Raw genomic sequence first — 15,883 nt, forward strand, 5'->3', positions numbered from 1 at the left:
ACCACCCACAAGGGGCCCTACTCCCTTGATCACTAATTGAGAAAATGCCCCACAGCTGGATCTCATAGTTCCCCAACTGAAGCTCCCTTCTCTATAACTCTAGGCTGTGTCAAGTTGACACACCAAACCAGCCAGTACAATAGGGAATTTTGCATTGACTATATAGATCACTTCCAAAAATGTGGCCATTTAAACAATGGTATATCACTAGTCTTTGAATGTAGGACATCTCATTTTCTAGTATCTTCAGTCTCTTTCTTCAGTGGCTTTTAAGTTTCATTGCAGGGGGCTCTCACCTCCTTACTGTGAATGGAATTGTTTTCCCTGAGTTCTTTCTTAGCAGGTTTGTTACAAGTATATAGAAACCTACTGAGTTTTGTAACCTGGTATAAACTGGCTGTGGGATGCCTTTAACCCCAGCACTTGGGAGGCAGGGGCAGGCTGTTCTGTGAGAGTTTGAGATACATGGTTTCCATCCAGTCTTCTAGATGCTACTCTTTAGGAGCTGTTGCTATGCAGAGCTTGCCATTTCTTCCCTTCCCTCTATAAGGCCAGGCCTGTCTCTTGCTGGTTAAGTTCCACTAGGGTGTAAGGTGGGGGTGAGGGAGGGCTGAGGCCAGAGGAACATGTCCCATCCTTCCCTGTGTTCATCCAGTAAGTACTTCCTTGTGTATCTGCTTAGAAGTCAGCACCTTGCTGTTGAGGGGGCATGTTCCTGTGCTTGTGCTGGCATCTCTCTGCCCTGGCAGCCTGGCTGACCATGCACTGGCCAGCAATGGCTGACCTGTTTTTGTTTTGTTTTGTTTTGTTTTGTTTTGTTTTTCTCATACAGACACTAACTCAGAACTCCACAATCTCTCCACCCAGCTCGATAGGTTCCCACTGGCGGGTCGCTACCATGCCAGCCCCATGCTTCAAATCCCCCATGGCCTTTGTGGTGCACATCTCCTCATGAAGGAAAATGCCACACAGACTTAGTTCAGAAACAATGGTAACTCAATTGCTGGGTGCAACAACTAAAATCCTAATCTTGTAAGTCTTATTAAATCTAAATCCTCCGGGAGACACTAGTAATTACTTCCTATCCTCATGCTATCCCCATCCAAAAGGACCCCCTCTCTTTGAGGAGTCCAGACATGAGGAGTTCAGATATCTATCCTATCTGAAATCCCCTCCTACTCGCCCAGTGATTGGCTCCTTTACTCATTAGGGGATTGGCTCACAAGAAGTCACCTGAGTATGTGACTCCACCGCCCCTTCCAGTAGAGCATAATTAGCATCAAAATATAAACAGTACCAGGCCCATCTGTAACACCTTGCTAGGCAGTAGGATTATAGCTGTGACTTAATGCCATGCAGTTTGCAGTTTTGTGACAGGCTTGAGCAAAAAATCCAGGTGGTGAGAGAGTGAATGTGATGAGCAGATAGTGATGTTTCTTGAAAGCCAGGCATCCAGGGTCACCTATAGAGATCGGGAAGCCCAGAAAAGGCCCTGCCAATGACTGCAGGATAATCATCATTTGTCCTCTTTATAAAGAGTTAGCAGCCTGAATGTTCTCTGAGCTCATGCTGCCTCCCACAGATGACAGTTCAGGGGCACAGTGGGATGTCCTCATCTGAGGGCCTGTAGTGTGGAGGGATGGGATCTTTTGTCATGAGCCTTTGTATTTCTTGTCCTAGGAACGGACACGCTCTACTGGCGTTCATGTTCTCTCGACAGGAAAGCAAGCTGAACCGCCAGCAGACCATGGAGCTTGGCCACCACATCCTGAAGGCACACATTTTCAAGGTGAGGTGTGGGGAGCTTTGTGGTTTGATTTTAGACAGTCTATAAAACATCTCAGAAGTGTCCATGAGCCCTACATCTATTCTCTATTGCACATTACAAATCAAAGAACCAGGGCTGGTGAGATGGCTCAGTGGGTAAGGGCACCGACTGCTCTTCTGAAGGTCCCGAGTTCAATTCCCAGCAACCACATGGTGGCTCACAACCACCTGTAATGAGATCTGATGTCCTCTTCTGGTGCGTCTGAAGACAGCTACAGTGTACTTATGTATAATAACAAATCAAAGAACCAGCACTCCATCCATGGCCAGTATTCTCAAAGTGATGTTTGATGTGTACCCCTCCCCCCTAGATTTCCTGTCTAGAGCAGTGGTTCTCGGACCTTCCTAATACTGTGACCCTTTATACAGTTTGTCATAGAGTGTTGACCCCCGCAACCATAAAATGATTTTTGTTGCTACTTCATAACTATAATTTTGCTACTGTTATAAATTGTAATGTAAATATGTGTGCTTTCAGATGGTCTTAGGCAACCCTTATAAAAGGGTCATTCCACACTGCCCCCAAAGAGTTGCAACCCACAGGTTGAGAACTGCTAGTCTAGAGCCTTTACTGGGTTTGAGGAGTTTTTGTTTTAGTTGGTTGTTTTTCCACTTGCAAAGAACCAAGATTACAGTGGTGAAAATATTCTACATCAACAAACAGTGCTGAGCTTGTGTCTTATTTTGGAATGCCACAACCTTGCCAGGCCACTGCCCAGACCCCTTCATTCATTAGGACTTATAGATGGTGATTGTCTCTAACTTTATCATTTGTTATTCCTCCGATTTCCTGTAAAAGGAAGCTTTCTCCTTATATACACACATTCTCTCTCTCTCTCTCTCTCTCTCTCTCTCTCTTTCTCTCTCTCTCTCTCTCTCTTTCTTTCTCTCTCTCTCTCTCTCTCCCCCCCCCCACTCTCTCCCACTCCCACTCCCTCTCTCTTCCAGGCATGCATCTAGTTCGCAGGGCCTGTGATCTCCTGATCTTCCATTATAGCTCACCAACCAAGGTGTCCTTTTGTACAGTCGCTCTGTACTGAGTATCTGCAGTGTGCTGGACAGACTCACTTTCAAACCGATGCTCAGCTGGGATAAGACACTCAGCGGGTATCTATCTTTGGTCATTTCTAGGGCCTCAGTAAGAAGACCGGAGTCTCCTCAAGCCATCTGCAGGCCCTGTGGATTGGTTACAGCACAGAGGGACTGTCTGCTGCCCTGGCCTCTCTCAGGAATCTCTATACTCCCAATGTGAAGGTGAGCAGCCCTCTGTACAGGGACTTGGTCTCTTCCTCCTCTGCCAGTCCTACCAGTCCTGCCAGCCATTGCCCCCGAGAGGGCAGAGGTTCTCCTGGTGATGGCTTCTCCTCCGTCAGAGCACACACTTCCCCCTAGAGATCTGGCTTTGCTGCGGCAGGGAGATCTGTGTAGATGGAGGCTTTGTGGGAGCCCATCAAGACCATTGCAGAAAAGGTGTGATAGGGAGGTGGTTCAGAAAGGAAACCAAAGGTCAGAGAGCTTTGCAGGAATACTGGATTTTTGGTGTCCTGGATTGCTATAGCAACCCAACTCTCCCTGGATCCTACGAAATGAAGCATTGAGGACACAAAGCGATGGGTCACAGGAAGCTATCTGCAGGTTCCAGGAGCTCATGACATACTTCTGGCAATGGAAAGAGTGTTCCGTTAGGTGTGTGCTGAGCTGAGAACGCCTTGTTCTGTGCTCAGTGACTTTCCTAGCGGGGTTCCTGCTGTACTTTTGCAGACGGATTCTCCTTCCCCATGTGCAGATCATATGACACAGTCTCAGAATCAAAATCATACCGTAGGCCAGGTCTTTCTGGTTAAGGCCACACAGAAGTGCCCGGTCCCAGCTCCTGGCACACCCTTCTATGGAAACCTCTGGAAAGCTCTTTCCCAGTGGACTGAGTGCTGGAAACCACGGTGAAGTGATAATTATACCCATTCCCTCACAGTAACCCAAAGGAAGCTTAGCATGGTCATCCCATGAGAGGAGGGGAGGCCTGGCTCAGTTGTTAGGCATCTGGTATTCACTTCACCTCAGGAAAGGGGCTACATGCAGCAGAGACAGAGACACGGGAACACTCCTGGACCCTGGTGTGCTTGCAGTTCATCACGGCACCCTCAATACTTCCCTGGCCATGGCCCTAGAGTGTGGACTTGTGGAGCCTTCCCCATTGCTTAGGGGTGGGTGCTCTGCCTTCTTCCCATCCCCGTTGAGTTTGGAAAGTGAGGTTATCACATGCCCAAGGATTGTGGGTACCAGGGAGGACCTAGCAGTGGGTGGGCGAGTGAGTCTGGAGGATGACCCCAAGCTCTGCTGGCCAGTGTAGGATCTTGAGATGGAGCAAGAGAGTCTGTTGCCTCTGGGTGGATAGAGATAGGCTTTGTTAGGATAAACAGTGCTCCCTGTGTCCCAGCGGTCTCCCAGTCTCTGCTGTGGAGCTCAGCTTTGCCCTTATCTGGGTACCCTCACACTGCAATAGAACTGTGCTCCTTGGGCCCTGCACACTGTCTCTCCCTTTAGGCTCCTAGCCTTCAATGCTTTTTTCCTGACTTGCATAAAGATTTTCTTTCTTCTTCTTCTTCTTCTTTTTTTTTTTTTTAAAGATTTATTTATTTTGTGTATGTGAGTTGAGTACACACTACACATCTGTAGCTGTACAGATGGTTGTGAGCCCTCACGTGGTTGTTGGGGATTGAATTTTTAGGACCGCGGCTCACTCCAGTTAACCCTGCTTGCTCAGTCCCTGACTGCTCTGGCCCAAAGATTTATTTATTATTGTACACTGTAGCTGACTTCAGACACACCAGAAGAGGGCGTCAGATCTCATTACAGGTGATTGTGCGCCACCATGTGGTTGCTGGGATTTGAACTCAGGACCTTGGGAAGAGCAGTTGGTGTTCTTACCCGCTGAGCCATCTCGCCAGCCCGCATGCAGATTTTCTTAAGTAGACGGGCTAGAAACCATTTCTGTACTATAGGAGCAGTCCACACTGCTGCCCCTTGTCCCACGTATCCTTGCATGCCAGATGAGGGTTTTCCCAAATTGGATGACTCTAAATTTAGCTGGCAAAGGTAGCTGTCTTGTGAAGTTTTTCCACGTGGATTTTACAAGAAATCAGGTCTAGGTTACTATAACATTGGTCACCTTTCTGACTCTAGCAAGCTTTTGGCTTATCTATAGAATTTCTAGTAAATTATAAAAGAACAGGAATAAGCTGGCAGTATCTCTCCTCTATACTTTAATGAATTCATGGGCGTAGACGTTCACTTACACAGGCTGTAAGTGTGGAGAAGGGTAGATGGGGGAAATGTCACACTCTCTTAACATGGGTTTTCAAGACTGGATTAAAAGGCTTTCCTCCCTAGGCTCTCTGCTTTCCTCAGAACACACTAGCGATTTTGAGGTGTTCATTTTTACTTTATAAGATTCCAGTGTTACCTACCCCTGCACCATCCCCAGATTTACACATCTTGGCTCTGGAATCTCGACTCCCTTTATTATCTTCCTGTTTTGTCTTTGTAAGTCTTTGATGAGGGAGAAAACGGTTTTCACAGAATATTGAACAAATTACAGTAATTTAAAATTATGCATGCAATTAAGGAACTGTTTTTAGAGAGTATTAACTGTTGTCATACAGGAATGAATGTCATTTTGAAAATAATTGCAGTTTGCCACTTTGGCAAATTAAAATGACTTGCTCTGAAATGAGGGCTTGGAAATTTCGGAAGCATGCTGATGATGGCTAGCCCTGTGGCCAGGGTCGTGCCAGCCTGTGCCTGCATGGCACCCTGGCTTGCCACTCGAGCCTCCGGGCTCCTGCCCAGCTGGCTGTTTCCTCAAGTGTTGTCATATGGCTGGTGCCAGCCCCTGCGCATAGGTTTGGGAGCATTTGACTTCTGGTGTTTTACTCAGCTGAAAGGAGAGGAGGCCAGGTATGAGGCAGCGACATGGCCTGACTTTCCTTGGCTGGGCTCAGGGAGATTGTACTTCAAGTCACAATCAAGGAGGCCAGACTTTTCAATGGCCCTGCTTCTGTAAGCCTCCAGCATACTAGTTCCCAGCTTGAACTGGCTTCTCCAGGTCCTCACTGTGGGGGGCATTTCACTACCCTCTGTCTAGTTGCTAGGTGGCCTTGCCACTTCTGAGTGTTAGCTAAAGAGAGCTTCTGTAGTGAGTACTGTGAAGTCTCATGCAGATGGGCAGGAGTGTATAGGATGAGTCATCTCGCCCCTTCCTCTAGGCCACACTGTCTGCTACAACCCTACTGTGTCCCTGCTGCTCTAGGGACAGCAGTTAGCTTTGTGTCCTGAGCTGTCTTTGCCCTACCCGCTCAGAGCCTCTGAGTCCTCACCTCTGAAATGGAAATAACAAAACTGCCATCTCCCAGGGATCAGAAGCTGGCAGGGAAGGCTCTGGGGAAGTGCCTGGCATGTCTTATGTGCCCAGGTGTGTTGTGTTTATTGCTGCTCCCCTTGGCTCTGGAAACTGTGACCGCACTAGGCTTACAGGCACCTGGGAACTTTGAGATGGTAGCTGTAACTCTTGTAAGGGCCTCCAGCCTCCTGCTTTGTGCTGTAGATAGTCTAGGGGTGCACAAAGACAGTGTAGGTGAGAGAGAGGGCTCCAGGGACCTCACTCGGAAGAGGATGATGCCAAATAGGAATGGCAACAGTAGCTGCTGCTAAGATTTATTTAATTCTTTTGAAATTCTGGGTATAGTGCTAAGTGAGTCTCTGTCCTTCTCTCTACTTCCTTCCCTCCCTCCCTGTGGCTCCCTCTCTCCTTAGTGGGGAGGGTGTAGTAATCTTGGTTCAACCCAGAGAACACAGATTGACAATAGATTGTTGCAATAACACGAGGTTTATTGATCCACATACATGGGGTTGCCCACCCCCACAGGGAGGGTCAACCTCGAACTCAGAAAGCATACATCTTTTATACTTTACAGGGGGCAGGTTTCTGCAACAGGGCTAGCTGGCTTACTCTGGTTGGTGGAACACAGGACAAAGGATCTCACCAGGCATTGGTTGGCTTGCTCAGGGGGCTGTTCTTGGCTTAGTCAGCCAACTTCCCTATCTAGCTCTGCACCTGGCCTTGAAAAGTCCCTGGGAAGGGGCTGAGTAACTAGGTGGTAGGGGGGTTATCATCAGCAAGGTCAGGGTGGCAGTTTGTGGTCTTTTTCGAAATTCACAACCGGAAGGGTTGGGGGATTCTTTCGAGAATTACTAATCTCATTTTCGTAGACCCTCACGTCATTGCGACCACCAGTTATTTTCGTTTTGGCCTCACTTAGCTTAGTCAGAATGGCCTGGTCATTCTGTCTCAACATTTTGACCATTAGAACTTTGTTTTTACAACATGTCCTTGACTATCTCTGAAACACAGCTTCTCAGTGTCTGAAGCTGCTGCTTATAGGAGCTGGAATATGTCTCTCTTATTTTACTTTATTTCTATATTCCCAGAACCTTGTTTCTACAACTTTGTTTTTCACTTTATTACTTCGAGTGTTGTTATTTTGGCATTCATTTTTATTCTTTTCAGCTACCCTGGCAATGGTACATTTGTTCTCATTTTTCACCTGGGGAGCAGAGGTTTGGGGGCCACAGAGGATGGCAGGACACCTGATTGTGAGCCTACCCTAGTGTGTCTGTGGGCGCGTTTGTCACCTGGTATCTTTATAGCCCTGCCTGCCAAGTCCATTCATTCTCTTGGGAAGCTGGGTTGCTGGGTCTCCAGGCCCTGGAAAGTCCGAATCTCCACCAAAGGTTTCCGAAGAGATCATGATGAGCAGGGAGGGGAGGTGCTGCTTCTTAGAGGGACCTAGAACACTAAAAACTGAAGGCTGTGTCCTCCCTCCCCCGCCCCTCTCATACAGGGTTTCTCTGTATAGCCCTGGCTGTCCTGGAACTCACTCTGTAGACCAGGCTGACCTCGAGCTCAGAAATCTGCCTGCCTCTGCCTCCCAAGTGCTGGGATTAAAGGCATGCACCACCACTGCCCTGAAGCCTGTTTTGAGAGCCACTTATTCAGACCATTTATCCTATCTCCCCCAACTGACCGACCTCCTTAAGTTCTTGTGTATCAGGAAAGGATGGAGCTGATGGGGAAGGAACATGTAGTTGGCCGGCAAAATCATCAACCACTATTACTGCCTGTCCTGTGGTAGTCCTTAGGAGTCTGTGTTGATGTGTATGTCTCTTGTTTTAAATTGATCGCTGAGGCCTTTATAAAACACCCAAGTGTTTCTTCAGCATAATGCTGTTTGTCTTTTCCATACTGATCATAGTTATTCAGAAGGAATTTTTTTTAAATCCTGTTTTTATTTAAACTTACAGTTTAATAGTAAATCTGTTTAACTGTGTTGTAAGAATCAATCAGCTTGTTTGCTAGATTCTCACATTTCTGAGTGCCTTTTCCTCTGTGTTCTACACACACACACACACACACACACACACACACGCATCTCTAAGTGCTCACTGACGGTGGGAGAGACTGGATTAGTGTTGACCTGGGTCTGGCTGTACAATTACAGTGATCCTTTTAATGAGGTAAACGGCCAGGTTGGTGCATCTTCATTACAAGTTTGTAGCTTACCATTTCTTGTGGCTAAGTATTGGCCCCAGTGATGAGAAAGACCCAGCGTATGTGCCGTTGAGAGCTTTTTCCTGCATCTCTTCTCTGTGAACTTCTGTTTTAGAACCAATGTCCGGTGAGGTGAGCTAAGAATATAAGAACTGGTTGAGGGATGGAGAGTCTATGCCTGAGTGGAGTGCTCATGAAGTAGGGTGTGTGTGGGCTTCACTTTGGGGGGAGTAGAGACCCATAAAAAACAGCGTTTGTCTGTGGAACAAGCATCCAAGACAGCAGGGTCTGTTCAGAGTTGCTGGGGCAGGGGGACCTACACTGAGGGGATGGCTCTGCAGAGAGTGTAAGGAGAGTACAGAGTGTACTGTCCTTGTGGAGTTCACGCTTAAACAGCATGGAGACACCTGAACATTTCAGACTTTAGGTATGAAACTTTCATACATCTACCATGTCAAGATGCCCATCAAGGGCTACAGTTTCCCCACCATTAATAATAATCTCCTGTACTTATAGTTATAAATATTCTGTCTGCTGCTCTCTGGACAGAACACTAAACTACCCAGAATTTTTATATGCCCACCTCCTTCCTGTATCTTTTAATGATCCCCGATTGACTCTAGTCAAATCGATGACAGGTCTCTGAGGTTTTCCGCATCTAACAGTCAGCCCTGAGGATCTCCCAGGGCAGGGTTGCACGGCTGTGGGTTGGAGCTGTTGAAAGGGACCAGCTAGGTGTGAAAATGCCATGGGTTTTTTTCCTCAAAATCTGGAGATGTGAAGGAGATTAGTGTGGCTAGAAATGTCCATCTGTTCAGTGATTTCATTTTAATATGTGGAGATCAGAAACGCCCCCTGCTATCTAAGGCTGTGCTGTGTGCAGCAGTCAGTGGGAGCGGCAGAGGGCATGCTGTCTGTCAGTGTGCTGTGCTGATGGTCCTCACCGAGACATGGTCCAACAGGACACTGCCGTGTTTTACCTCCTCCTTGTGGAGAAAAGGGACTATTTGTGTTTCCTTTTGGCTTTATCTCATTAAGGATGTAATCCTTTGTTATTATTTCATTGTTAAAATAATTAATTTTCTCTGTTTAGTGGCTGGTCAGGTCTAGCCCCTACACTAATAGTACCAGTGTTAGCTGGAAATCATTAAAAATGTGCCACCCAGGGGCTGGAGAGATGGCTCAGAGGTCAAAAGCACTTGTTCCTCTGGTAAAGCCCCTGGGTTCAATTCCCAGCACCAATGTGGTAGCTCATAAGCATTCATAACTCCAGTTACAGGGGACCTGATGCACCCTTCTGACCTGTGTGTGTACCAGACATACATGTGATAATACAGATACACATGCAGGCAAAACATCCACATACATAAAGTCAAAATAAAAAAATACATTTTTCAAAAAAAAAAGAAAAAAAAAACTCATCACCCAGTGTAGGAGACGAGGGAGGAGAGGGTACTGTATATTTGAAAATATTTTGTTTTCACTGTGATGAACTAAAAGTCCATAATAGAAAACTTAATACCTTAACCATTTTTAAGTGTTCAAGTTAGTGAAGTATGTTCACATTTAATGTTATAAATGTCTGAAATTTTTTCATTTGGCTGGTCTCTTTAGCTATTAGACACTCTTGTTTCCACTCTGTTCATGGTCTGAGAGCTGCGCTTAGCTTATGTCTTATGTGGTCACTGTGGGTATATCCTTAATAGGGTCATGTGATCACTGTGGGCACATCCTTAATAGGGTCATGTGATCACTGTGGGTTCATACTTAATAGAATCATGTGATCACTGTGGGTACATCCTTAATAGGGTCATGTGGTCTTGGCCTTCCTGTCTATTTAACATATTTGATATTAATCTCTGCTGTAGCATCCCATGGGTGAATTCCTTTCTAAGCCTGAGTTCCCCACTGATGGGATGTCCATCTGTGTCTACCCGTCAGCTGTGGCCCTGGGGTGGTGAATGGTGTCGATGTGAACATGTTATGCACATTTCTTCAGGGTTCTGCTTTCATTTGGGTGTAGTAGCTCCAGAAGTGGGTTTGCTGCATCACAATGCAGTTCTGTTTCCCATGATTTTGAAGTTCCTACTAGTGAAGATGCACATGTATGAGTGTGTATGTATTTCCTGCGGGTATAGGAAATGCATGCATGCATTTCCTGCAGATACATCTCAAGCTTGAGATCCAGTAGAGTAAAACTGGAAGGTTGCAGATACTCCTGCTTCCCGGCTGCATTAAAACTAACATATGTATGAGATATTAATCTTGCTGGGGGGTGTTGCCCAACAGGTGAGCCGGCTCCTGATTTTGGGAGGGGCCAACGTGAACTACAGGACAGAAGTATTAAACAATGCCCCCATCTTGTGCGTCCAGTCTCACCTTGGCCATGAGGAAGTTGTCACTCTCCTTCTGGAATTTGGCGCCTGCCTGGATGGGATGTCCGAGAATGGAATGAACGCACTGTGCTATGCAGCAGCGGCCGGCCACATGAAGCTGGTGTGTCTGCTGATCAAGAAGGGGGCAAGGGTAAGCCTGGAGGATGACAAACGGGTGTGTCTGAGGGGGTGGGAAACATCTTCCTGTCATTACTGGGATTGTTGGCACCTGGGCCAGGCTTCATGGACTTCAGAGTTGAGAAATTATATTGTCAGTGTAGAAGATCCAGTGTCTGAGTGGGAGCCCCAGGAGAGAGCGGTAGCCGTGTATGCCCACACCATTGCTTTGCTCAATGTTGTACAAGGCAGATTCCTGGCTGTTGGCCCTGTGTTCTATTTTCCATTACTTGGAGGAACTTGAGCAGTTCCTACTAGTGAAGATACACATGTGTTGACTATCCTGAATTTATTCTAGATCTAACATGGCATCATAATTGTTTGGAAGATTTCTTTTCAGAAGTATTTTTCCTACATTTTGTGTGTGTGTGTGTGTGCTTGTGTCTGCTTGCATGTGTGCATGCATGTATATACCATGTTGCATATGAGGAGTTCAGAAAACAATGCACTGGAGGGAGCTGGTTCTTGCCTTCTACTGCATGGGTTCTGGGAATCAAACCTGGCAGCAAGTGATTTTACATGTTAAGCCATCTTGCCAGCCCTGGTAAAATAATTTAAGTATTACCTCATGCCCATCTTCCCCTTCTTGTCCAATTCCATTTTGTGATTGTTTTAAAATAATCCGAGAGTTCTCTGGTTCTTAGAAGTCCTGTGCTTGAGCTGTGGGAACTGCCTAACATCATCTTTCCTTTTCCCACCTGGGACCCTGGGCCTCTGAAAGCCATGGTTCCCATCTGTCCATTGGAATCCCATGACCCCATGAGCCTTCCACCAACCTCTTGCTGTTACCGTTAGATTAGATAACTGTCTGCTACTTGGCACATTAGGGCAGAACTACCAGCTTCTTAGATGAAGTAAGATGGATGCTAAGCTCGGCATGAGCCCTCTTTACCTTAATATAAGTATATATGCATTTCATAGGCAAACGAGCCTGTTGAGTAACAGTGGATAAAGACAACTAACAGTTGTCTTTTGCCTAGTTAGTTAAGTTAGGCTGATAGTAGGTACAGAAATGTTGTTGTTGTTATTAAATCTAGCATTTGGGACATGTGAACCTCAGCTCTGGTGTTTGGGGTGCATGCCTTATTGCTATGTGGCACATGCCCCAATTTCTAGATACCAACTGTCTCTTAGCTTTCTTCTGAGGCCAGCAGTTCTCCTCTGTCACATCTAAGAGCTTGCAGGAAGAGGCTAGCTGTCATGTTAGGAACTTGTGCAGAGTTCAAGTTATGAGGTAGCATGCTCCTAGTTTACAAACATGTCAGAGCTGGGCTTTCGGCTTGTCTTCAGTCCTGGGACTCCTTCGCTTAGAAAAGGAATTCAGGGGTGCCTGCCTGCATCAGGCCTTTAGGAGGCATCCAGTGCTCACACATTTCTTTGGACTCGCTGGCATCTCCTAGCTTTGTGTCTTTCCTTTATAAGCTTGTATGCCCCAGGTCACTTCCCTGCTTGTTTTCCTTTCTGTCCTTCTACCTCTAGATCAGTGCTCTATTCTATAGATCCCTTCCTTTCTTTGGCTCCCTGGTTCAGTGACCAGCCCCCCTCCCATCTCGATATCTCAGATCAGCCTGAAAATACTTCATCTAAGTACCCCACTGGGAAATATAGGGCTTTGTCTGGGGGTTCAGTCTGTGGAGACTGTCTTGTGGTTACTAGGCCTGCAAAGGGAACCTGAGGCCTGGATTAGTGTTCTTATCACAGTGAAAGGAGTCACTGGTTCAAGTGCTGTCCAGACAGACAAGTTGGAATGTGAACCCTTGTTCTTGTGCAGTAGCATGAATTTGCATGTAGCCTTCAGGGCAGATGTGTCCCCAGAGTCAAGGGATGCTCACGGCTACCTTTGCCTGACTTCTGCCCCCAGGTGGACCACTTGGATAAGAAGGGCCAGTGTGCACTCGTCCACAGTGCGCTGAGGGGCCACAGTGACATTCTCCAGTACCTACTGAATTGTGAGTGGTCGGCAGGACCTCCCCATCCTGGTACCCTGAGGAAGAGCCAAGCTCTGCAGCAGGCACTGACAGCAGCCGCCAGCATGGGCCACAGCTCGGTGAGTTGGGGCTGTGGGGTTCCTTTCTGAGACATGAGGCTTTGTGGCCCAGTTGTTTGATCGAAGCCTTCTAAGTTGAGAACCACAAGCAACAAAAGGAAATGGAGATGTCAGAAAGTATCTGTTGCCCCTGACTAATGAAGTGCTTCTAGTGCCGCTGTCCTTGCTGGGAGCACGGTAGTGAATGAAATGCTCTCAAGAGCTCTGGTGGCTGTTCAGTTACTTCTGTTCTCGCTTCTTCTCCTGTCTGCTCTTCCCTTACCTGGCTCTCCTCTCCCTCATGGTCCCTTCAGTTCCTTCCTTTGTCTTTATAACCTTTAGGCTACAATCACATGAAACCCTATTTCTGAAATCATTCCGGAGTGTTTGAAGGGTTTTTAAAAATCAAGCTCGGGTGCTTTGAGAGCCTGTGAGAAATGAATGTTCATTATTTGAAGTTGCTACACCGAAGGAGAGCTTCAACACCCCGTTTCTTTCTGGATGTAACTAGCTCTAGGTTTGGAGATTTGATCATCATCAGCTGGCCTGGCTCTCTGCCTTGACTGCGAATATAATAACGTTTGCTCCGCTTTGCTGGTGTTTCTCACTCTTTGTAATCTTTGAGCAATTCGATGTGCCAGTGATTGCTAACATTCTTTCCCCAAAATGGCCGAAATTTGAATGCCAAGCTGGCTGGCTGGCATTTGGCACTTATACAGGATGGCAGGTAAACATAGAAACATGTATTTCTGGCTGGCTAATATTTGGCATACATAAATGATAGTGTTAAATACACATATCTGAAAATGCAGACATTTTCCTCTTGTGTTTGTCTTAGTTTTTTAAAACAAGACCTCAAATAGCCTAGTCTCTGTAACTCTGGATATCCCTGCCTCTTCCTCCCTAGTGCTAGAATCACAGGCATGGGCCACCATGCTCCACCTCCTCCAGCTATCAGAGTCCGTGCCTCCAACACAGGAACAGTCATTTCTGGGAGGTCGTGAGCACATATATACCCACACGGTACACGCCCACACGTGGTGCATGGTGCACACCCACACACGGTACAAACCCGCACCTGGTACACACCCACACATGGGTACATATCCATATTCTATGCGCACCCACACATTGTGCTCACCCACACATGATATACACCGAAACACGGCACATGCCTCATGTTTGGAAGTGATTCTTTTTTAAGTCATATACCCCACTCAAGAGTGGGCCTGGAGAACATTGAGCAGAACCTGCCTTAGCACAACCAATAATCATTTCAAGCAGAGGACCTAGATTTCTTAATCAACGTCCCGAAGTAGATATAATTTCCTAGCGCCATCAGAGTAAATGGCCAAATGTTCAGCATATACTTAATCACCATCTGGGGGTCAGAAATCTAAAATTGAGATGAGAAAAGGTCAGGCTTCTTTTTGAAGGCTCCTGGAGAGGGCCTTTGTGGCTTTGCTAGCTTCTAGAAGCCACTGCCTTCCTAGCCAAGGCTGCATCCTCCATCTTCAGTGTACAGGACCTCCCTTGGTGCCCCTCCCCCTTGCTCCCTCCTGTGACCCTGACGCCTCCTGTCAGATCTAAGAATGTTGTAGTTGTACCAGGTATGCAGCAGACTGCACACCCACAGAATTGCTCCATTTCAAGGGAGGCCTGTGATTTCCTCCTGTTATTTACAGATCTTGGAGCTTCCACGGATTAGAAATAGACCCAGTCAGCATACTGTACGCAGTATGGATTGGGGGCTTGGAAAATGGCTTTGTCCGAGTCTCCTGTCACTCAGGATAATGCTGGCTCTGGTCCAGGGCACAACTACTTCATCTCCCCAGGGGCAAGCTTTCCTGCCTCCAGCTTAGGAGCTGCTCTGTTTTTTAACAGGAAGATGCCCAGAAAGGAAAAGGACCAGAGCTGTCAGTAGAAAAATCACCTGGATAATACTGAAAAAAAAAAAATGACTGTAAAAAGAAAATGTCACCTTGTTTTCTTTCCTTGTGAAGAATGGCCTAATGGTGATTTATGCAGAAGCCGCACCTTATGTGATCTGCTGGGTCCTTTGTTGATTACGTTGGCATATTTGGGTCATGTTGGAATTCATTAGAATTCTGAGTACCTGGTAATCCTGAACAGAGTTGCTGCAATTCCCTGAGATTGTTGTATTTTTTAATTCTCCCCAGTGAAAGTGTGAATAGCATACAAATTATGCTGGGAAGTGGTTTTCATTATGTTTTCTTCACTTGCGCAGCACAAGATAATAATGGTTAAAAAACAACACTCTCTCCTTTGATCTATGGGCTATAATAAGCACCCATTGCTCTGAGAGCTCATTAAATCACCTTGCCACGTCTGACAGGTCGTCCAGTCCTTGCTGGGAATGGCAGACGAACATGAAATCGACGTCAACGGCACCGACACGTTGTGGGGAGAAACAGGTAATTATGCTTCCGGTGTTTGTAGTCAGAGGTAGTGTGCGATATGTCCCAGCCCCACTGTGGCCTGATCGTCTTAGAGTGACTGGTGATGCGTGTACTCCTGTTTTCATTTTGTCACGAGGCATTTGAAGCCTAAAGCCTTTTAAACTTGCCAAATGAGTAGTAAAACTCTGGAAGCAGTGAAAGGGACTCATTTTGAGTTAGACGGGCTATTACCGTGCACTTGAGGAGCATCTTATGGAAATGCCTTAGTAAGGCTTCAGGTTTGCACATGTCCCAACCCACCTGATCCTTCCTTGAAGCCTGGCTAAGGGAGCTGGGCAGCAGTTCCATTGTCAAGCAAATCAAAGATGGCTCAGTAGGGAAACTGTGACTTGCTGTGTCTTGTGGAGAGAGGACAAAACTCAGGTCTCACAGCCCCATCCAAAATACTTAT

The 15,883-nt window shown here is 46.6% G+C and overlaps 1 protein-coding gene across 10 annotated transcripts in view; it reads left to right on the forward strand.

Annotated features, from left to right (window-relative positions):
• Nucleotides 1-15,883, forward strand: part of Tanc1 (tetratricopeptide repeat, ankyrin repeat and coiled-coil containing 1) — a 236,999-nt gene that overhangs the window by 196,640 nt on the left and 24,476 nt on the right. For all 10 annotated transcript variants that reach the window (XM_031370329.1, XM_031370332.1, XM_031370331.1 and 7 more), the window contains 5 exons: nucleotides 1,681-1,789; nucleotides 2,959-3,081; nucleotides 10,724-10,960; nucleotides 12,848-13,033; nucleotides 15,369-15,447. In XM_031370329.1, the coding sequence (XP_031226189.1) occupies nucleotides 1,681-1,789; nucleotides 2,959-3,081; nucleotides 10,724-10,960; nucleotides 12,848-13,033; nucleotides 15,369-15,447 (734 nt within the window). The remainder of the gene's footprint in view (nucleotides 1-1,680; nucleotides 1,790-2,958; nucleotides 3,082-10,723; nucleotides 10,961-12,847; nucleotides 13,034-15,368; nucleotides 15,448-15,883) is intronic.

The sequence above is a fragment of the Mastomys coucha genome, unplaced genomic scaffold (assembly GCF_008632895.1).
Source record: "Mastomys coucha isolate ucsf_1 unplaced genomic scaffold, UCSF_Mcou_1 pScaffold15, whole genome shotgun sequence".
NCBI lineage: Eukaryota > Metazoa > Chordata > Mammalia > Rodentia > Muridae > Mastomys > Mastomys coucha.